The sequence below is a fragment of the Lissotriton vulgaris genome, chromosome 5, assembly GCF_964263255.1.
Source record: "Lissotriton vulgaris chromosome 5, aLisVul1.2, whole genome shotgun sequence".
NCBI lineage: Eukaryota > Metazoa > Chordata > Amphibia > Caudata > Salamandridae > Lissotriton > Lissotriton vulgaris.
Window position 1 is genome coordinate 1,226,185,293 of NC_141693.1, and position 24,635 is coordinate 1,226,209,927.

The 24,635-nt window shown below is 44.6% G+C and overlaps 1 protein-coding gene across 2 annotated transcripts in view; it reads left to right on the top strand.

Moving 5' to 3' along the window:
• NDRG2 (NDRG family member 2) overlaps nt 1-24,635 on the top strand; it is a 96,341-nt gene that overhangs the window by 21,681 nt on the left and 50,025 nt on the right. For both annotated transcript variants that reach the window (XM_086923052.1, XM_086923053.1), the window contains exons 3-5: nt 15,150-15,255; nt 21,410-21,530; nt 23,054-23,116. In XM_086923052.1, coding sequence (XP_086779178.1) covers nt 15,150-15,255; nt 21,410-21,530; nt 23,054-23,116 — 290 coding nt within the window. The remainder of the gene's footprint in view (nt 1-15,149; nt 15,256-21,409; nt 21,531-23,053; nt 23,117-24,635) is intronic.

Genomic DNA, 24,635 nt, shown 5'->3' on the forward strand with positions numbered 1-24,635 from the left:
ACACAGCATGCCACCATTGGTAAAATTACAATCCAACCCACAATTCCACTAAGAGACATTGGCATTTACAATGCCATTAGCTCAAACTCAAATAAATCCGAGCCGGATTGCATTTCTAATGCTTGGTTTTTTTTAAAAGGTTTTTTGTGGAATTGGCTGAAGCCAAGTCCCAAGATAACTGCCAACACTTCCTGGTTGAAGTGTTGACAGCCAATCAGATTTCAGCAAAGGTTCCGGCGGATCCTTGGAGGATCTGGTTCCCTATATATATATATATATATTTATTTATTTATTTATTTATTTTAAATATCTGTAAAACTACTGAACGGATTTACACCAAATGACCAGGGTTTCTTCTGTACTAAGAGCTACCTTTCTGCCAAATTTGGTGTAATTTCTTCCAGCGGTTCAGGCTGCAGTAGTGTCTAAAAATCTCTGGGGGAAAACACTTTTTTGACCCCGCCCCCCTTTTAGTTTGGCCCCCTGCTTGACAGATCACCAGATCACCACAAAACTTTCCATGCGCAGCAAGATTCACGGCTGCACTTTTTTGGGAAAATATTGTGCAGATTCGTCAACCGGCACCAAAGATATAGGCAAGCCAAAAAACACTTTCCCAATGTAAACATGGTCCGAACTAGAATTACCTACTAACGACCACTAGTAGGCAATATCTGCATACACCTCCGGGGTGAGCCATAACGCTGGGGATGATGCAATATACTATTACGAGGATGGAAGCAAGAAACTCCCTCTTGCTGGGCCTCAATAAGGCTCTGGAGGCCCCCATCCCGAGGCTGGAATATTCAAAATCTGAAGGAGGGCCCCTCCCAGAGCATACTATGGCCCCAGGTATCCGATTCCCCGGGGTCGGCTCAGAGGCGGTGTCCCAAGGGCTCCCAATCTCTGGGAGACAGTTTTTTCCCCCAGCCTGAGAGTTCAGGCAAGGAAGTGTAATGTCCTCCCACCGGGTCGGTGCATAAGCTGTTCCCTCTGGGTGGGAGCACAAAACTTTTCACTGCCCTTGTCGGTGGACAGGGCAAAACACAGAAAAGAAAAGCTGCTCCTGCTGGATGGGAGCAGTGTTCCAGGATAGGTGCAGACAGGAGATCCGGTAGGGCTTCCGGGGCCATGTGGCTGACACCACATATGTGGGACACTCGGGCTGGGCACTGGGGCACCCACTGAAAAATGGGAAGAAAAAAGAAAAAGGAAAAAAGGTGCAGATTCCTGCAGGAGAATACGGAGGTACGGGTGCTCCCCCCACATCCCCAAAATTATGGTTTGGGGTGCTCCAGGTGCCAGCACAGGGAACCCCATTCTTAAATTTATTTTAAAAAGTGTTGCTGGCACCTGTGCTGCATGCAAGGAGCCACAGGGGGTGCTCAGAGGTTCCCCGCACAGCCCCTAGCAAAAAAAGTTCAACATCACTGCTCCTTGCAAGAAGCGCCCCATAATGCCTTGCAAGGGCTTTTTTAACTTATTTTATTGAAGCCTGGTGGTGTCCCTAGACAGGGCAGGGACACCACGAAGCATTTACAAAAAATATTGGGGGGTGAGTCGGCAGCAGGGAGTGCAAGCAAACATTTAAGTGTCCTGGGACATACAATTTATGACTCCAGGAGAGCTAACCATCTTTTTTTAAAGCACTTCTAGCTGGAGCTCCATGCACTTCAGCTGGAGTACAGAGTCCCCTTGTGGTTGTTTCCTTGGCTGCACTTGGTAGCTTGAAAAATGGTTAAAAATAAATAAATAAAAGACTCCGACGTTTGTTTTTTGGTCAAGTTTTATTTTTCCGTGACAGTCACTTTTATTACGCATTGCATTGTGTTAATTAAGGAAACATACATTTTATTGTAAATATTGGTAATTTTTTGACAGACAATACATGTGCCCTATATAGGTTAATATCTTGTCCCCTCCATGAAGCCACTAGACCCACTTTTTATATTTTAGTGTTTGAACCCTTAACTGAGCCGTTAGGTCTGCCTTACTTAAAATGAACCCCCTTTATAGTCAGCCCTCCGCGCCTGTGGGGGTTTGGATGCCAGGCACTTCGCCCAAACCTCCACTGTACACTGCTTGTGCCAGCGCCGGCTCGCCAACCGTATGCCACACATGCCTGAAGGCCGTGCATAGCATGGGGTTGGCATGGGGTTGGCTGCCCGCTAGATGTTGGAGGCGGGCCTGCTCTCAGGCCATGCATGGTATTGGGTTTGCATTACATTTGGTAATAAAATATTACTTTAAAAATACCCTAGAACTTCCCTGTAAAAGCTAAAGGTTAAATGGGCGTTCTAGGTAGGTGAAAATGTCAGTTTAAGATACTGTTTTAAATTAACAAAACTAAAAGTTCACCAGTTCTATTTATCTGAAGCAACTCTAACTCGTGACGTAAAGTAACTAACTCACACCCTTGTCATGCACTCCTAATTACATCACTCGTGACATGATTGGTAACATGACTGCAGCATCTGAGATGCCCTTATTGGTGACAACACTGCATGTCCCGGCCACGGCAGCTTCTCATCTCCTTCGCAGCGGAGCTAATTTCGCAAAAGAGGTTACGGCAGCAGAAATCTGTGGCTTCTTCTCCCTCGGAGTACATTTTGTTTTGCAGGGAGAACAGCACAAAATCTTTATCAGATGTTTTCTGTGAGCTTGGGCTTCATGAACTCTTTCTGAAGGGAATGCAAAAACTGTCTTTATAACACCAATCGTTCTCTAGTTCCAGTGGGACCGACAGGAAGGAAGCTAGAGCTCATGAGAAGTTGTCATTGTTAAGAATCCTTATTCTAGCGAGCGTGGGTCATCTCTTCCTTGGCTTTGAAAACTGAAGCGGAGGGAGGGAGGCACCATCTGCCAGCAGTGTGGTATTAGAGAGAGAGACCGTGCAGATTTACAAAGAAAGGTCTCCTGTTTCTAGGCTGCTCCAAGCACAGCACGCGGTGAAGGGCCATAGATGCCGATGAGGCACAGTGCAGACCTCCTGAGCAGGGCTCAGCTATAGATTAGTAGCTCTGGGTAGAGGGCTGCCCACACAGTCAAAATGATCTCGGCGAGTCCTTTTAGCCAAATATTTGGGTTGAATATAGTTTTAAAGGTAGAAAAGGTGACGCTGTTACTGGTTCTCTAGCTAAACATGCTTCCACGTGGAAAGCGTCTTTTGGTGAAACAGCAAACCTAGAAAAGAATACAGAAATATAAAGGGAACCTATACTTGGATAAGCACAGAAAGGATGTGATCATGCCACCTTGTGCCTCATTGTGGCTCAATGAAGAATTCACTTGAGGTGCAAGTTTAGAGGCTGGAACAATCAAAATTGTATTACCTTTGTAAAAGCTAGTGAGAAGTAAGGCTTGGCAGGCCCAGTTGAAGTCCGAAGGTGAATGAGAAGAATGTATCTTTTCCAAGAATGACAGTAGAAAAAAGTAATTCTTGAACAAGACCAACAGCATTTAAAATGAAATTTAAATCAATTTTGTAAATATTGAGGTAGGCTCATGATACTGGCCCAAAGCCTGGGGGATTACTTTGGGGCAGGGCCAGAAGTATTCCAACACCTACTTCCTGCATTAATTTCATATCTGCACCCGCACCTGGACTGGGAGAGTTTAAGGGAGTTGGACGGAGAGCGGCAGCTCAAGGGAGCTCCATAAGGGACCATTGCCCATTCAAACATCCACTAGGGACTTTCTCCTGACAAACAAACATAAGCATTGGAAAATCCAATAGCAATCTTCTACACATGGAACAGTAAAGGTGGATAGTATGTGATTCAATTGCAGACCACTAGGTTTAACCTTGAATACATATACTTTATTTAGAACTGCCTGTGAAATTCTTCTCCCTTCTCTGTGAGATGCATTTAATTTGTCTTCTAGTGAGATATGAAAATGCATGTCTACTCACAACGTACAATAAACCGTCACAGTAAGGATGGAGTCTAAGGCTTAGCTTGCCTTAAGTTAGACTGAGTATCAATTTTCATTATTGCAAAGCATTGCATTCAGCAAAACAGCTATATCACAGGTGAGAGAGGTGCGTTTGGTTGGTAAGTGAAGAGTCTGGAAATATCTGGAGATTTGAAGTGATGCCAGTGCTCAAGATAAGAGATGGAGAGGTAAAAAAGTGAGGCTAGAGGTGGGCAAGAAAGAAGAAAGAAAGGAAGGCAGGCAGGCATGGAGCCTTCGTCCCTTCGATCGGAGTTGGAGGGATTGGGTGAGTCACTTTGTGTCACCCACTTACTGATATTCCTCTGAATCTAGACTCACAGTGGCTCCTTGCTATCTGTAGCCTGCAGTGATGGAGACTGACATGGGCCAGGTTTGCCTGAGCATTTTGACCACTGATGGTTCGTCATTCTTCAGCCATTTGCTGATTTGTCTAGCCCTTGGGTCCTAGAGGGTCCAATCCAGCTTTCAGCGGGTCCTGATACTTCAGAACACCTACTTTTCCCGTTGCTCTCCTGCACGCAGTGTTAGCAATTTGGCCGATTCTCAGAGACTCAAACACTAGAACATTTTCAATTTAAACATGTTCAGGTACTCCTATACAATCATTCACCAAGTCATTTTTTTGGAACATACAATTTATCACAGCAGATTCCACCCTTGCAAGTTTTGCAGACTTTCTCTCAAGGCTTCATTGTCCAACCTTTCTAGAGTGCAGCAACTTGCTGCAGGAAAAAGATCCATTATCCAAACAACCTCCGAGGCTTTCTTCACGGAAGGGGGCCCTGCACATTTGAGCATAAATTAATATTATTTTAACAAGCGGGTGGGCCATTCTGTTTCTGTGCAAAGCAATCCTCCTCAAGACTTGCTGTGTATGAACTAGTTAGCCTACTCACCAGTGAAGGTTTTTTTCCAATTTTTAGACCTGGTGGAAAAACACTTCTGCCCTTTGAAGCAGAGCTAGCTAGAGCTGATGCTCTGCAGTTCTCTGAAGCACTAGGCCCATCCCAACGATTTAAAGGTGTTCTCCTATACCGACCACCAGGCAGCAAAACTCAATTTCTAGCCACCTTTGCAGAGACAATAGAATCTCTCGCCACTGACAACACCACCATCCTAGGTGACTTTAACTTTCCCCTAGAAAACCTCACTAATAATGATACTAAAACCCTTGTTACTGATCTAGAATCTCTGGGCCTAAACCAATTGGTCGAAGGTACCACACACGAAGCAGGGCACACGTTAGACGGTATATTCACCAATGACAAAAACATACACATCCTCGAAATCCTCCCTCTAGGATGGACCGATCACCACGCGGTTACATTCACAATCCCGTCTAGCCCCTTTCCGCCCCTTGATAACACTGCTTGCACTATAAAGACATCCAGATCATGGAAAAACCTTGACTACCAACAACTCTGTGACCTTCTGTCTGTTTCCACCACCGACCTATCTCAAAATCCCGATATTGCAGCCGAAGATAACTCCTCCTGTCTCACCCTGGCCTTAAAGAAATTAGTCACAACCACAACCACATCCAAGAACCGCAGCGCCCCATCGGCACCTTGATTCACCGAAGCCCTGGGACTACAGAAACAGCTCTGCCGAAATAAAGAAAGACACTGGAGGAAAACATACTCCCTCGAGGACAAGGAAAATTACAAAAAAGAACGTACCCGATATAAAATTTCGAGCTACCAGGCTAAAAGCAATTATTACTCCTCCCAAATCGAGCAAGCTCAAAATTCCAACAAGGAACTCTACCAAGTAGTAGCCAAGCTATCACACTTGCCCCCCCCAATCAATTCCTAAATCCACCCAATCCCTCTGCAACAACCTGGCCACTTTCTTCTTCGATAAAGTAAACAACATATACACTAAATTCGTGGAAATAACAAATATCAAATCCAACCCCAGTGTAACCCCCACAGATCACCCTTCTTTCTCACAATTTCAAAACAACAACCCTACCTACGCAAGTTGCCAAAATCATGAACAGCATTAAATCCGGATCTGCCAAGGATCCCTGCCCCTCGTCCATTCTCCTTCCCATAGCAGACATTATAGCACCCCAACTTACCAATATCATTAATACCATGTTCAATACCGGAAGTTATCCTACTTCTTGGAAGGACACAATCCTCAAACCCCTGCTGAAAAAACCCCATCTCAACTTAGATGACTCCAGCAATTATCGACCGATTGCTGGCTTGCCATTCCCAGCCAAAATCGCAGAGAAACTCATGAACTCCCAAATCTCCCAATACATTGAAGAACACTCCCTCCTAGACGACAGCCAATTCGGCTTTCGGAAACACCACCGTACTGAGACCGCGCTCATCAAAGCCACTGATGAGATGAGAACAGCTCTCGACCAGGGCAGAGCAGCGGTGCTTATCTTACTGGACCTCACAGCGGCATTTGAACATCTTGATCGATCGTGTCAATGCTATAGGTATTCAAGCCAAAGCTAAAGACCTCCTGATCTCTTTTCTTGCTCACCGTACTCAGACGGTCCAGTTGGGCACTTTCCAATCTGCACAAATTACCCTACCATGCGGTGTCCCTCAGGGTTCATCCCTCAGTTCAACATTATTTAATATCTATGTTACTGACTTAGCCAGGGTCATTAAGGACTGGGGGATGGGCCTAACATCATATGCTGATGACACCCAACTGGTTCTTACCATCAAAGAGAACGGTGACAAAATAGCGGCCAATTTCCATCAGGGCATGCTGGCCATCAGCAATTGTCAGCCAACTGCCTCAAGTTAAATTCGAACAAAACTGAGGTCATGACTTTTGGCAAGCTCACCCCTACCTGGCCAAACGCCTGGTGGGCCCTCCAGCCTAGGTCCCCCACCTCTCCCAGTAACTAAGGTTAAAACTTTGGGAATCATCATAGACGACAAACTCACCTATGTGGCACATGTTAACTTCACTTCGATCCATGAACGCCTCCATCATGACGGTCCCACGCACTAGGACGGTCACATGGGGTGACCGCAGCTTTACGGTGTCAACGGCCAAACTATGGAACTCCCTTGATGAAGACATAAGGGCTGCCCCCACTCTGACCATCTTCAGACGTAAAATAAAGACGTGGCTATTCTGCCAATAAAACCTCTTCCTCTTCCTTCCCCTCTCTCTGCTTCATCCACAGCGCCGAGAAGCCATCGGGCAATTTATAGCGCTCTATAAATTGCATTAATAAATAAATAAATAAAATAGAGTACAAGACAAAAAGCGTTGATGCTTCGAAAGTCAGTGACAAGTTGTAAACTCTATAACTTTTTATAATGACATCGGACCTGATTTGGAATATAATTAAGTAATGTTGCGTGGGAGTGTACTTTACTCCTGCCATGGCGAGGATACTCCACGACAGATTCAGAGGTGATCTACAGCCCATTGGAAAACACATTTACAGCAACTGCCACCCTGGCGCTTCCTGTAAATGCTTTGAAAATTTGATGTATGGCTCTGTCCGCATGAGACTGAGTAGTATCTGCTGTCTACATACTGTTATGTTACTGGATTTATAGAGCGCAGCGATTATCCCAAGGGGTGTCCTGGCCCAAAGGGAAATCTCCAAGAAAATGCAGTCGGGCAGAACTAGAAAGACAGCACTACCATCCCACTGGGATTAATTAAATGAGATCTTTAGTGTTAAAAACCCAGGTCGTCAGAGCGTTCGTGAAAGTAACTAATGAAGAGTTAAGTCGTAAGGGTAGGGTAGATCAATCCATAGTTTAATCCTTTTTAGGCTTTGCAACTTGAGCAGGTATGGTTGAGCCTCAGCACAACCAGAGCGTAGGCAACCAGACGGCATGCAGTGTTTGAACTCCTGCGTCAAGGGATCTGGATCACTTTGCTGAACTGTTTTAAACACCGGATAGAGACTTAAAAATAGCCCCCTTTTCCACTGGAAGCCAGTGCAGGGATTTCAGTACCTCCGACGTGGAGGAGAAGCTGGGATACCCAAAAGCCAGTCTGGCCGAAGTTTCACCCAACTCTAAATGAGGCAAGCAAAACTTTGCTTTGGCAGATAGCGAAGCGTCGCCGCAAGAGTCAACATCAGGCATATAGTACCAATGCACACATTTTATTGAGGTTTAGTATCGTGTTCTTCACATTACACATATAACACAGCGTCCAGCGCCATCAGAAGGGAATGGAAGGGGCTGATTGGCCCATTAAGGAAAAAATTAAATGAGCAACATTATTTTGTGTGAGAAACTTTACTTGCTGTTGTTTATAACACAACAGCACGCATGAAAAGCAGCACTACATTGTTATAATATACAAGCCAGGTTATCACACTCCTCCAAGCCTACTGCAGTGCGGTGCTTATTATTTTTACAGTATAGTGGGGAGTTTATGTATGTTGCACATCCAGTGCCAATGCATCGTATCCATGGCAGATTCTCTCTTCGTCCAAACCCCCAATCTTGGAGTGCCCAATCGTGGGGTCTCTCTATCGGATGAGTTTCTGTATTGTCTTGCAATTCATTATGCCGGCCAAGGTCCAAAGCCAGGAGGGCGTCCATTTCCTCCTATACTTCAAAATCATCCTCCACATTCTCCTCTCTCCTCACTACCCTTAAGCGATCCTAGTCCGCTATAGCTTATTCAGTCCAAAGCCACAAATCTATGTCTAATCTTCCAGGTCTTCCTCGGCCTGGGTATGAATCCTACAAGGCATTGTTCTACAGAGGCACACAATTTCAGGGTGGTCCCCAGACAAAGTGCCGCAACTACCTCCCTCTCCAGTAGTTCCACACGCCCAGATCATATGAAGAATTTACTCTAGCCCATCACCGTATCTTGGGCATGTCACCAGAAAAACCCTGCCAGAAAAATCTGTGAAGTCTCTGGGGCATAAGAAAGGAGCAATACAATTAGTAGAAATAAGTTCCCTTCAATCTAGCATTGCTGGCCACAGTATTACCAGATTGAATTGAACAATTAATTGGAGGATTAGAATTTCAATTGTGCGTGGAAGTAATTGGAAGGCAAATAGATGCTTGGAGGTTGAAAACCATTTATCACTCCAAAGAAGACATCTGTGAAAGAGTTCACTGATCTGTTCCTTCAGTAACTGGGCTCCATTGTTTATTATGTAATTAAACAGCATGGATAGTGCTGGAAGAATTCATTGTGAGAACACACTGCACAGGCATTTAAGTATTCTGTTTGCTCTGCGGCATTTTTTTGTGTGGAGTGACATATCCCACGTGTACTGTTGTATTTAGGTTTGAATGTTAAAAATCTGAGATTTATTTTTTTAAACACGTCATATACATTGTTATTGTCCCTGCACTACAAAAAACTGGACTGATGTGGTGTATCTTAATGACACCTTATGTTATGACAGATCTATGGGTCTTACACTGTAGGTCTATTTGTTGCGTATAAAACTCCTTTGTATTGTGAATTCAAGGCTAACAAACCGAAGAGGTTTCGACAGTGAAACCTTATGATTATCCCATTTTTTTTAAAATTGCATAGCCACCTAGAATGTGAAAGCATCTGCCGTGGATATTTTGGAACACGTTTTTAAACATTACTAAAGGCCTTTCAAGATGGCTGCTGGAGATGCACATGCAGTCCTCTTTGAATGCCTCTGTAATGTTTTAGCAAATGCTGTTAAAACATGGCTGATACGCAGTGGTCCTTTTTAAATGGCATTTGTTCAAATAAAACCATGAGTCAAAAGTGGATAACGCATATCCATGTGCACCTGAGTGGCCTTTTTGAAATGGCCAAAAAACCACTCTAGATAGCCACCCGATGAAAGCGCAGTGGACAGCAAACAATGTTTTTAGAAAAGGGCAATTGTAGAGCCAGAGAATGTTGTGTGGTGACGGGAGAGTGTGGAAGGAAGGGGAAGCGGGGGAGCAGGAAGCTAGAGAGTCGGAAATAAGTCCCTTCAATGTCTAATCTTGGCAACGGAATGATACCTCATCCAGTCAGAAAATTGAAACCTAAATATTACTGGGCAGGATAAACACAAGAATAGTGAGGGAAACCATTGAGTCAGGAGCAGGGAAGTGAGAGACAGCAAAGCCTTCCAATTAGGTATTACAATAGGGTGTTTAACATAAAGGTTTCCATTGCCCAGTAGGAAACTGTTCATTGCAAAGTCGCACAAAGGAACGTATGGAGAGACAAAGGGCATTGAAATGATTTCAGACCTGAGACGACTGCCTCCGCCAGGGAAACAGTATCCAGTACCCGGGATGATGAAAAAAAGTCTGCGCTGCTTCAGGGCTGAATCGTGGTAGATGCAGATTATCTGGAGGTCAGTGCTGGGACTAGAAAGTCTGGTCAGACTCTCCAAGCCATCTCAGTCAATAAAAGCATTTCTGCACCGCTTTGAATTCTGGGCACACCGTTGCTGTTCTTTCGACACTTGCAGGCTGGCTTGGACGGTTATGGTGGCCTTGAGACAACACCTGTTCTCCATACACCTCCAGAGCCCCCACGTATGTCTCCTTCCAAACAAGCCACCGCAGCAGAGCATCTGCATCAGCAAGGCCCTGCTCCCGGCCAATCTCTCTTCTAGACTTGTGCACATTGAAGTCCAGTGAATTGGCTAGGTACAGACCAGAGGGGCAGTAACTGTACGCCATAGTCAATTAATATTCAATTTCCAAAGTGTCAAATATTCCTCCTGTCACGAAAACGTTTTATTTCCTCGATTCTTCCTGGCACATTCTATTGAGAACAGACTGTTCCGATGAAGTTGTTGGAGCGGTAATTAATTCAGGCATCTTTGACAGGGGTCCATTGTTTCTCTGCTGTGACTAGCACAACACCGGAAATTGCGAAATTGTCAGTTTCAGGACTGGGAGAAGAGCTGTTTTGGAAGGGAATGGATGTGTGTTTTCCCTGTGGCAGGGCCCAAGAACAATGGCTGTGGACAGTGCCACATCCAGAAGATGGAGGCAACTGGCAAAGGACAGAAAAAACACACCAGCTCTGTCTAGTCCCATCCACCCTTCAGGCCCACTCCACCTGGGATATGGGTGACAAGGCCTGCATTGAGGACTCTGTAAACACCAGCCTCGTACCATGATGTGAGGGAGCATTTGACACACTCAACTAAGTTGGTTTTTCCTGTTGAATGCCTAGCAAAATCATCTCCAACGAAGAACTGGGTTGGCTATTGGGAATAAAACTTAAAGCAGGTAAGAAAAACATAACCAGCGTTTCCACCATCTCTGCCTTTACTGCTCAGCCGCCTCCCTTTGGTCAGGGAGCGGCTTGGTTATCCAATTGGAGAGCAATTGTATCTGAGACCTGGGACCACCAGGGATACTCAATCAGTCGTCGGTCTTGTACAACTCTAGGTCACCAAATTAGGCACTTGAGCACTGGGCTGCCAAAGTTTTTCTGAATGGTTTCAGTTTTTCGGTGCTCCTGTGGTTGCTGGGATGCGCATTCCAGTTTGAGCTGGCCACGGCTGATAAATAACTGCCCTCCGCAGATACTGCCAAGTTCCCACTGACTTCTCCGAGACAGACGGCAAGTCCTCATGTTGCAGTCATGAAAGTAGTGACGCCCATTACACATTAACCTAGTCCTACCACACACACACACACACAGTGTGGTAGTTTGCCCAGGTATGGGGTCCTCCTGGATTTTGCCATTGTGGTTGGTTGACCTCGCCTACAGGTAAATCAGAATAGCTGCGATAGACTGGTAGTGCGTGGTAGTCTTTCCCACACCCTACCAGAGGAGGTCACCGAGTGGTCTTGGCAACGTTTTCTATAGAAAAGGATAAAAGCAGATTGGACAAGTATCCCTTACAGATCCATATGGTCCTCCTTACAGTGAAGTACAGACTCATACAGCTTTATGGGCTGACCCATATGGATGGTGTCATTTCCTTTCAGTGCAGTATTTGAAAGAAATTGACCACGGAGTGGCCCAGGGGCCCAAAAGCCTACTTGGCGATTAGAGAAGGAATTCTCTGTCATGAAAGAAGAGCGCCAGTCAGTGGCCTTCCTTTCATACAGGCGTGCTATATTATTGGACAAGATTTAAAAATATGTATGTATTTTCCTCATGATCAGAAGTAAACTGAATGCAAGTTGTGTGATTGTTTGAAGAACCACAGACTGTCAGTATGTTACTAACTGCATTTTCTCCTCTAAAAGTGGTAGCGATAACGGATTAAACGCTTCAGCACTGTACATCACAAGATACTCATTATTGCTCATGGGAAACACGTGATAAAAAGATGAACATGATAGAAAACTGAACTGGAAAGATGAACTGTAAGAGGCGTAATTTTAACTTCAAATTGTATATTTATCATCCATTCTTTTCAGTTGAAAATGAGCTCTTTTTCAGGCAGCGAGTCTGATTGTTGAATCGAATTGATAACCACTTGCAAAGAAACTCTTTCCCATTTTTAGAATATAAAAATATTATATACAGTTACATGCACATATATAAATATCAATGTGTAAGATGAAACCTGCCCAGGGATGTGGCCAGCAGAGCAACAGGACAGTCGCTCTGGCACTAATGGCTCGACTCTGCACACGCGAAGGGCCCACAACGCACTGAATTGCTCTTGAAGAGCACTATCAGATGCACAGAGAACTAATGCCCCGAAAGAACCAGCAAAGCAGTTTCGAAAGAGAGATCTGCCCCTGCCAGATTTAATAAAGTGACAAGCATATAGGCTGGTCACATGATTAAACCTAGAGGTACAGAGAAACATGAAGGTCCTGGCCTTGAGACTTACAACATTCCTTGCTTCCCTTCCTGCTCCATGCAGTTCAGTCTAGGTTTGTGTCAGGAAGGCAAATCTTTGACATAAGGCGCCACTTGTTGAAGTGGAAAAACACAAGAAATTCAAGGTGGTCCTAGTGGCACTAGAAGCAGCACTGGATAATAAAAATAGTCCTGGGTAATTACCAGGCCCAGAAACCAGGATTCCCGTGGATAGGGTGTCATCGGAAACCTATGCCAGAGCACAAGTGCTGAACGCCACTTGTCTCTACTGGTTTATGTCCTAGTTAGAGAACATTTAGCCACGAAGATTCAAACCATATAATGGGCTATGCATATTTGATTTAGTAGACACAGAATACCATTATTAACCGAAGAAGTGCTTTTGTCATTGGAAGAACTGGAGACTTCACTGCTACAGTTGCTAAAAGTACAGGTGGATTACAGTGACGACTCTGGATATAGGGTTAGTGATCACACATAGGAACATATAAGAATGGAGTAAAAGGGTTTCCATCAAATGTACAAATGGAGAGTTTTTGATATTTAGAAGTACAGTTAAGATCATCTCTCACCAGATGGTACACTAAGAGGAACTTAAGCTCTAGCAAGAAATTAAAACTGATCCAAGGACACGGCGAATCAAGATATATCTTAATTGGACTGCATAGCAGCATTTAAAATCCATATAATGTGTTACCGATCCAAATAGAAAAAGACGCAATGGAAAACCAACGAGGGCTGATAAAACTTGTTTGGCGGGGTAAGACGCCTAGAGTTTAGAAGAAAATACTGTGGGCTCGAAAAGATAGTGGGCTGTGATACCATGTGCTCTTAATTGATAAAGAAAAACCCAATCGCGCACAGTAGGAGAATGGACAAGAAGGAAATGGCTAAACGTTGGGTCCCTAGGTACAGAACTATTGTTGGTGGGGCATTATTGAACCTCCTAATGATGCCACACAAGCACGGGCAACAGCATGTATATCACAGTCACATTAATAGCACCTTACTAGATACCTGGGGTAGTTGAGGGGGTGGGGGGGGGGCTAACTTTGTTTCTTTTTTCTTTCCTATGTAATTACATAACGTCACTAAGAGTACTGTAAAGATGATTATAGATGTATAATGTGACTTTATTTGACATGAAGTGTTCTATGTAAAGGACATATTGAACAGAATGCTAGTAAACCGAATTTAAGAAAAATCTCTCAAAGATCTGAAACAATATAAAGTATAAAAATTGTAACATTGTATAAATGTCATTACATTGCATGTGTATGGCCGTGTAGCATGTATACAGTGCTTTATACCCTAACAAGACTATGCAGTACTCCCATTTGTATCTGGCTCCAGGTGCCCTTTCATTTCAAGTTGTATAATTGATATGGGGTAGATGTAGTTTTGCATGTATGGGCGCTGTTGGTGAGGTGTTAAAGGTTCAAAGACTGAAACCAAACATGATGCTGTTAATGTCACTATGCAAAGAATGTCAGAAATAGATGGAGCCATGTACATCTGTAAATGTTGGAGTTGTCAATTCCTAAGGTTTACAGTAATAGAATGCATAACCTGTAAGTGGATCGGCCCGGGTGTATGAATGCTTTAGATCCAGAATCAAGAATGGGGCAACACTGGAGGCACTGTTAGACGAGTGGGGTAAGGCTCGATGGCGGCTGCTACATAGTACCAAGCCAACCAGAGATGCAGCGGGGTGCTTTGATCATTCACAGCAAAAGAGAGGTAATCACAGATAGCCCAATGTTCACATAGCAATATGCGCAAGGTGGGGTTAATGCTTAATCAGTAAAATTATGCCAAATGGTCGACACAATGATTGGAGCAGTTGATCAGATGAGCAGAAGCCATGCAGAGATGGTACCTACTGTTGGACCTGTACCCTTCATGAACAAGGTAAGAAGTGGGAGATTTGGCAAACTCAGCTGAAACTGTGTAGGCTTTAAAGGCTCTGGTTTTGCCTACTCCTGCTAGCAGAGTTTTGCATCCCGAGCTCCTCTCATGCTCCCGAAGGCTCTCACAGATTGACATGTTCTGGTTAGTCATGACTCAAACTCTAGCCAGACTAACACCGTGCACATGCAGGGAGCAGAAACAAAACACTTGTCAGGTTGCTGCCTTGACCGAACAAGCCCGAATCCGCCTTCCTCCTGTTTCTCCATGCGTAGCAGATGTATTGACTAACCTTTTAACTGGATACACAATGGTACTATAATTTACCAGCCATCAACATTAAACTGTAGCTCATTCAAGGTACAAGGGGTATTAACAGTCACAGATATGCAATTTGGACAGGCATGCATGCCAGGTGTTATCTCTCATGTCTCACATATGCTGCTCTCTGAAGATGGCAGGGTGGCTCTTAAGTAAACCTTCTTGAAATGTTTGAGGTCCTATTATTTCTTCCTATCTTTTCTTTCCAGAAACACTCCATCGAGACTCAGTATGGTACAGTGACAGTCACTATTCATGGCTCCCCGAAACCGAAGCGCCCGGCCATAGTCACGTTCCACGACGTGGGACTCAACCGTAAGTAACCACTGGACTCGCAAACAAGGCTACTAGAGCTGCCAAAGGCATCCATCACACAACCCTATAGCTCCCTAGAACCAGCGCTACCAATGTCCTTTACAACCCAACACTCATCCCCGTAGAAGCAGCAATTGTGAAGCAGGCCACTAGAGTCAGCTCTCTTGTAGATCTGGTGCTCTTACACCCTGCCCAATGGCAACACTTTTGAAGTGTCCCAATAGTCAGCACTGCTGTAGTGCAGGAGCACTTCAACATTTCTCAGAAGCAGCATTTGTACAGTAAGCAACAACAGTCATCTCTCCTGTGTATCAACAAATCTGTTGCTCCTACAATTTCTCCCAAAACCTGCTGTCTTACAGCATCCTCCACAGCCAGCACATATAATGCTTCCCAGGACCAATGTTCTACATAGTCCATCAAATCAGCTCTCCTACATCATTTATGAAATCTGCTGCTGCACCCTACCACATGCACAGCACATTGTCCCCTGCAGTCGGTGTGGATATTCTGGAATATCTCATGGCCTTGGCAGCACCAGTCACATCTTTTTGATCAGTGACAAGGCATATGCCAGTTTCTATTCTAATCTAAAGTTCTATGCCCTTGCATTGAAATGAAGGATACTTTTGCTCACAGTGTTACATATGATAGAAGAGGAAGACAACTTAAATGTCGACTGACACTGGCAAGGGAACCTGCTGTTTGATGGTGAGCATTTCTTTGGGCCGCAGGTAGATCAGATGTTTGAAAAACTGGAAGACCCGGATACAGCCAAGGTGATGGGTGCCAGTTGAAGGATCTAGTGTTGATACTGGCCTGCACCCATGACTCTCTGCAGTGGTGGAACACCAGTCTGTTGCAGGGGCAGCCCTTCATAGACCTTGTTCTGCACGTGACCATCACCACGAATGTCTCACTCTTGAGGTGGGGAGCACATCTTTAGCAAATTACCATTCATGGCATGTCATTACTGCATTAAAGGGGACTCCATATCAGTTACCCCAAGCTTCTAGCCATCCAGCTAGCTCTCATGACTTTCACTAGGTTTAGCCCAAAGTAGTTTTGATAAAGACAGACCGCATGACCACAGTGTATTACCTCCAAAGGCAAGACAGCACACACTCACCGCAGCTTTCAGCCCTATTACAAAGCATTTAGCATTGGGCTCTTAGCCATTGACTACACCCCATGCCATTCCAGTTTGAACCCAGCCATATGCAATTCATTCTTAACCCTGCTTCCTATGGGAACAGTCCAGCCCGAATTGCCAGGCCAAGTTGTCCCTGGACTGGAAACAAGCATCCAAGGACCAGTTTTGGGGATTCACCTTTCATCAGCCGGCTAGCTTGACTCCAGTGCACAGAACCCACGTCTCTTCAGTGGTGGAACACCAACAACCTCTTAATTAAAAAGGGCACACTTTTTGTGACCATGTTCCCCTCATCACTCTCACGACAGACACCTCACTCACGGGATGGAGTGCACATTTGCAAAATCTGAAATACAGGGTCTCTGGGACACCAAGCATCGAGGTCTCCACATCAACGAACTGGAGCTTAAAGCTGTTCACCTAGCTTTGAAAGCTTTCCTAACTCACCTGATCTGCAATGTTATCCTAGTCCAGACTGACCATGTCAGCCATGTATTATCCACAAAAATGCAGGGGGTGGGGCACGTTCTCCACAATCCTATCTCAGACCATCTTGCGCTGGGCACTCCATTACATGAAACAAGAGTAGTGGTTCTGTCGGGGATAAGGCAATTTCTTAATCTAAATAAATTGTCAGTCTTTACATATATTTGCAGGGGAACATTCAATGAACAAATTGTAAAGACACAGAGGACTGAATCGGACGTCTTCTCTTCCGCTCCCAAGTGATCGCTAATGCGGCACTTCTCTTAATCCTTCACCGGCTGGTGAAGAAATTTTTACTCATCTAATAAAAGATTACTTCAGTAAAAGAATATCAACCCAGAAATCCCACGGAAGGGTGTCGGCTGACACCTTGTCCTCGAAAGTGCAGAGAGATCGCCAAAGTAATCACCCTCTTTCCAGGCTGTCCACTCCCCTTGTCCTGATGAAGACCTGCCTCGGATGCAATCAACTCTGCACCACAACTTGGGGTCGAAACGTCAACGTTATTCATATCAATCCGTCCATGACAAGTTACAACACATAAAGAAAAAGAATGCATTTAGTTGTGACTAATGAACCTCAAATGGACTGATGATAATTTATGTTTCCAGTATTGCATATGTTATCTGTTTTGATCCTTGTATAATCCACACATCACTTGTCACAACCAGTCACTGAAACCTTTTCACTCTATATGTGATTCCGTATCACTTTTGTTTCGGACAGCCCTTCTGTATACTTTATTGATACATATAAATAAGGAAATCTTGCAAATACTAAGAAAGGTGGTGTGTCTTTACAATTTGTTCATTGAATGTTCCCCTGCAAATATATGTAAAGACTGACAATTTATTTAGATGAACTAAGAAATTTCCTTATCCCCGACAGAACCACTACTCTAGTTTCACTTTAGGACCCAGATTCTGAGGGTCACTGGGATACCCCGTTATAACTAATGGGCTTTCCATTACAACGTTCATTGTTACCGGAATACCTTCCAGGAACAGGCTCTGATTTTGCCGACCTTCTCTGCAAGATGCAGGAACAAGTCCACAAGTGGGATTTCCCCCCTCTGCCCCCCAGCCCTCCTCCCATGCTTCCACAGATGGTGGTTCCCTCAAATAGATCTGTTCACAACCACATACAACGCCAAATGCCCAAACTTTTGCTGTCCTATTTCCACACCCACTATCTTTCCGTTTCGGATTCGGATGCTCAGGCATGCACCTCTTACACTAATATTGGTGGCTCCCACATGGGCACCTCAGCCATGGTTCACCACATTGTTGATCCTCTCTGTAGTTCCTCACGAGAAGTTCCCATCAGTTCGGACCTTCTCACTCAGAACCATGGAGAAGTCCGGCACCTTGACTCCCAAAGCTCTCAACCTAGCAATCTGGCTCCTGAGGTCGTAGAATTCTGTTACCTCACTCTACCTCCTGAATCTATGACCATTCTTAAAGAAGCCCGTAGGCCTATCACTCGAGCATGCTATGCGACTAAATGGAAAAGATTTGTTTCTTATTGTCATGTAGAACAAATAGATCCCTTTATTGCCACTGTATAAAACAGTGTCTGTTACTTGCTTCATTTAAAACTCTGAGTTCGCATTCACCTCTATAAGGTTACATCTTGCAGCAGTAGCTGCCTACCTACAAAATAGAGAAAAATGTCTTTATTCAGAATACTAGTCATTGAAGCATTTATGGAAGGGCTTTAGAGTAATCCCATCAAGATTCGACCACAGATTCCACCTGCACCCTCATGGGATCTTAAAATCGTTTTTACACGACTCCTCTGCCACCTCCATTTGAGCCCCTGCATACCTGCCCACTTCAATTTCTGTCTTGGAAGGTGGCATTTTTAGTTGCAGTTACCTCACTTAGACGTGTTTCTGACCTCCAGGTGTTCACCTTAGAAGAACATTTCTTCCAGTTCCACAGAGATAGTGGGCCTCCACACCAACCCCAGATTCCTTCCAAAAGTTATTGCTTACTTTCACCTCAATCAATCAAGTTACCTTTTTTCCCCCAACCAGACTTGGTTGCGGAGAGGGCTCTCCTTACATTAGCTGTCAAAAGAGCCCTTGCGTACTACATTGATAGGACAACATCTTTTAGAAACAGTAAACAACTATTTGTTGCTTCCTCACCACCTCATAAAGGAAAGCCTATAGCCAAATCTAGTATTACCAGATAGATTGTTAAGTGCATTCAAGCATGTTATGCTAAAGCCAAAAGAACTCTACCTACGCCTCCTAGAGTACACCCTACTCAAAAGAAAGGAGCATCTATGGCTTTCCTTGGAAACATTCCAATAGCTGACATATGCTAAGCAGCTACACAGTCTTCACCACACACTTTCACTTACCATTGTGTGGATGTTCTAGCATTCTGACAAGCTAATGTAGGTCAGGCAGTGCTACGTGCACTTTTCCAGACAACTAAGAGACCCGCAGACTAGCCACCACTTTTGAAGAGGACTGCTTTACAATTATGCAAAGCATGTGTATCTACAGCCACACATGCCTCAAACAGAATGTTACTTACCCTATAAGCATCTGTTCATGGCATGTAGTGCTGTAAATTCACATGCACCCACCTTCCTCCTCCAACCTCTGTGGTCATTGCAGTTTCTTTTCTCTTTATATATCCATGGACTCCTTTTTGCTTACACTTACTTTACACTCCATTTTCATCCGCCTGCGGGAAAACAATATAACAATGGAGCCAATTCCCATGGGCATGATCACAGAGAAGTCCTTCTACCTCATAACTCAAAAGACTTCTTAGAAGAAAAAAAACGTGCACTCATCCAGCCCCAGCACTTTATCGCAGGAGTATGCACAGCATGTGAATCTACAGCATTACATGCCACGAAGAGATGCTCACAGAGTAAATAACATATTCCTTACTTACACTTTAATTGAAAACGTTGTTTTGCTGTTATTCTCATTCAGTTGCAGTACCAACAATGTGCTTAAGAGAGTTGCAGATGTAAACTTAATGAGGCATTGATCGACTGACACCAGAATTTGTCTCATCACTTTTCGTCCTATACTGAAGCCTTATCCCTCTAGGATAATAAGGAGAGGAACACAAACATTGAAAAGCCCACTGACTGAAAACGCCCAGTTTCCACACATTCTGCCATAGACCGCTCTGAAATTTAACCCCTTTACCGCGGCCGAAAATCCACCGTGGTGGCTTTGAAAAGTGCGCGGGGTCGCGTCGGCCAACGGGCGTATGCAGCACTACGGAGGTAGTGCTCGCGACGACCGTTGGGCAACGGAAGCAGCGAACGGGGTAAGAACCCAGTCTTGGCACTGTGGACCTTGGCGCGTGTAATGACCTCAACTAAGCCAGAGCCATCCTATATTCTTTCTACTAGCTTTGAAGGTCTTCATGGCCCACTGCATCTGTATAGCATCATAGTGCTGACATAATGAGATTTGCATGCAATGAGTGTTGCACTTTTACATTGATTACATAAAAACATGAATATTTACATGTAACCCATTCACCCGCATCTAGAAGTAGATGTCTGCAAGATTAGAGCCGCTATCCAGTGAAGAACTGACACCCTGAAGATGGCATCTGCTCTAGGCCACTGTTGTCATCAATGTCCTAGGTAGAAGCTGACTCAGATGCACCCTGAAGGCAGTCACCCCAGGGGTAATTTTTTGCACATTTCTAGATTAGTTGTTTAGACCAACATCGAGATGGCAGGACTGGGTATGGCAAATATCTCTTATCTGTTTCAAACCGCAAAACAATCATTACAAGTACTGCCGAGGTCTCTTCTGCCTCTTCTAGACATCCCTCTTCTAGTTTTTCTAGAAGAGAGCTCCTACACAATCCATCATAGATACATTATTTTACCTCAGGGAGCATACACCACCATTTGAGAAAAGAAAATGTGCACGGTTTCCCACATTCAGCACTCCTACACCGTTCCCCGTGGCTCACCAATCACAAGCGCTTCTACATCTTTTGTCAGAGTTGGTCCTGTGGCACCGTTCCATTCTGCTTCTGCGCCATTCCCTACTGCTGCCCCATTGTAGGCATTCCTTCAGTCTGCTTGAGCTAGCACTCCTACGCTACCACTTTGTAGTGGGTAAGTCCCACAGGTACAGGTGTAGATAAGTAGACACCGTAGACCAAATCAGGTACTTGTAGTTGATGTTTATTAGCATAAGTCAAGGTCAAGATAACAGCCCCATCAGGAGCAGCCCGCTGGCTGCTCAGCCCATCCTTAACTGACACTCTGATGCATCCAACATTCCACACAGACTAGGATTCCAATAAGAATGCACACACACAGGGCTGAGCAGCTGGATACAAATGCATACACATAACATGAGATTACTACACACTTCTACTGCGCCCTCAAAAGCCATGGTTCAAAAACTATTTCCTGCTGCTTTATCCTGCCCAAGCTGTAACACCTCTCTGTGACTGTGAATCGACTCTAGTGAGCTACATGCCTTAACCTTTCAATCATCTTTCTTCCTAGATAAGACCTGTTTTGAGAGTCTCTTCCAATATGATGACATGCATGAGATCGTAAAGAATTTTGTGGTCTGCCACATCGATGCCCCTGGGCAAGAAGAGGGGGCTGCTGCCTATCCTTTGGGGTATGTTTAGATTGCAATCAAGAGGCTGCCGTTAATTCTTGGGCTTGTAAGGGTGGGTGGGGTGCTTTAGATCACTAAGATATGTAAAGGTGAGAAGCGGTGGGTCTGTAGATCGCTGGGATCCAATGGGAACTAGGTGAAAGTAGTCCATCTATAAGGCTATGTGTGAATGGGCAGGAGAAGTGATGCTGATTATTTAGTTATATGTGGAATAGAAGAAGATTGACTTATCTATCCGAGATATTTAATGGGGTGTAGGAGGGATGCTGTCCATCCGTGGTGTACAATGATATGGATGTTGCAGGGTGCCCCTTGCTACGCCCCCCCACCCCCTCCTGGGAACCCCCCCCCCCAAAAAAAAAACAAAGGGTCATCTAGGCTGTTGTCGATGTCCTGGGGTGTTTTCTCACCTTAATCTTTTAAGGGACATTGGCTGCTTACTGCCTCAAAAAACAAGCTGTAAATCCACTGTTCACAGTGGGATTCAGCTCGTATTCCCTGCCACATTGTGATTTCAGCTCCTCACCAAATGACCGTGTGAAGGGAGCCGAAAGTGTGTGACAAACGGTGGCACCATGTGAGTTGGCAAGTCTGCATGAGTGGTCGCATGTAATGTTAGGCGAGATGAAGTGGGTTCTCCCATGTTCAAGCGGACAGGAGTTCTGTCTATCTCTGGGCATGTATGGGCCGGGTAAAATGGGCAGCTTGCTATTCGTCAGAATTTGCTCCTCATCCCTCCTGTTCTTTTCTGTTACCTGCCTTTTTTTGTACCGGCCCGCTTTAGAGTCTGTCTTGCCTCCTTTCTTTCTGCCCCACTTACTTTACTTACCATGTATCCTGTCTCTTGTATGCCTCGTTCCTTCTCCTGCACATCCCTTTTTCTCCTCTGGGTGCTGTTTTCTCTTGAACATCTTCACATTTTCTGGGTTGCCCTCACTCTGATTTCCTAATTTTTCCATACCTCTACCTCCTGAGCTCAATTCTGCCATCGTTTCTGCTGCGGCTCCTTCGTGCCCTTTTTGCCAGTCCTCTCTATCCACCAAGGCTCTCACTCTGCTTCCTTCCTTGTCCAGTTCACTACCTCTCTCCTGCTCTCTCTCCCCTGTCCCATCCATCTCTCTCTCTCTCCCGCCCTTCCTTTTTTACGTGCTCCCCCTACACCCCCATGAGTGCCCGGTTCGTCATTCCCCTGTCCTGACCCTTTTTCTTTTCTGCGCCTTCTCTCTTTCTGACCCAGTTGTTCACCTTCCATCAACCCTCCCCGTCCTATACATCCTCTCCCTCAATCATTCACGTGTGCCCCCTCTCGCTTCTATTCTTCTTGTCATGCCTCCCCTCTGTCTGTTTTTGGCCCACTTTCCTTGGCCCACCTCCCTTGTCACCCTTTCTGTTTATCAGCTCCTCACTCTGGTGTACTCTTTCTTCCATGTCTTCCTCTTCTGACGTAATTGCTGCCTGCTTCATCTCAACTCTCCTGTTACCTCTACTGTCCTGACCATGACTCTTGTTTCCTTTTGTTAAAGGTATCAGTACCCCTCTCTGGACCAGCTGGCTGAGACCATACCCACTGTGCTCCAATACCTAAAGTAAGTTTTATACTCATCTTTAACCTAGTTGAAGCCCAACCAAAAGTCCTGTACACTCTTGCAGTTGGTTGTCTTGGACTCTCACAGTGTAACGTTTCCTGTGCCCATGGTTTGTCAGAGGGGGTAACCAACGCCAACATCCTTGGCTACTACGATAATTTGAAATGTCATGTAACAAATCTGTGGGCTTTAATAAAAAGTGATAACAACCCACTCTTAAATGCCTATTGGATTTAACATATGCTTTTCACTATAAATATGTCCAACCTCCTGCCTTTGTCCTAAAGTTTCATAACAAACACTTGTTGTCTAACCTTTAACATTGGCATGTAAATGTAACAGCAGTCCTACTGTGTTGGACATTAGCTTTCTCACAGTGCAACCATGTGCTAACCGTAATAAAATTACAAATATGTGCAAAATTCTAGTTGTCAAAATAAAATATCACTAAGACGGTCTAATAAGGATTATCATAGTACACATCTTTTTCTACAATTTGTTCGGGTGGATCACCAACACCAAAGCCTTTGCCTGCTATTGTTTACAGCATGGGTACTCGCACATATTTTCCCAGGGGACACAAAGTATGGTTTGAGGTGTGACCAAGGGCTGCACTGATGCCTGCAGGGTGGCGGGGTCAGGGTGGATCAAGGATTGTGTAAGGAGGTCTAAAAAAATGTTAAATAAATGGGCAAGCGTTTATTTGCAGGTTAACTAATGTGAAGTGGTGCAGGACACCAACGTAGTTACTTCATAACTTAACTTAACCTGGAAATAAATGCATGCCCATTTCTATTAAAAAAAAAAAAAAATCTGAGTATTGGTGCCCAGCAAGTAAAAAGCTGCTTGTGCTGCTGTTAACCAGGGGGGGGGCACATGTAAAGGTCAAGAGCTCCGCAAGCGGCCCTGGGCCGTACTTGGAGTATCACTGTTCTACAGGCTTTAGCACAGAGTAAAATCATCCATTCTTAAGTTGATTGCCTTTAACCTATGCTTTTCACATTTTCTAAGTTATTCCTACTGGCTTTGTCATATGTCTCACAATAAATAGATCAAGCCTATGGAATCTCGAATAACTTTTCTCAAAGAAATAAGGGCAATAGCCTTTACCATTGACTTTAACACCATAACCAGCACAGTCCTATTCAAAGTGCATATTCAATGACAACTGTCATACATATAATTCTAGAATTACAAATATATGAAAGAACAAGCGGTTTCCTTTTGTTAACGCCCTTTGTGGTGCATACTCTAACTACAGATTCCTCACCTTTAGAATATCATTAGGCACCAGACTGGATCTGGATATTTTCTTAGCACACTCACGCATACTGCTAGGTGGCTCCATCCAGTTCAGTGTTGGTTTCTTTCCACACCTGAACTGCCCCCGGAGCTGCATAGAAGCATCACCCCTGCTCGCAGACTTAATTTTCTTTTAATGACTCTTTCACAGCTGTCCGGCATGGAGCACAAAACAATTGCTGATTCCAGTGTGCAGATCTCTAAACTAGAAAATTCC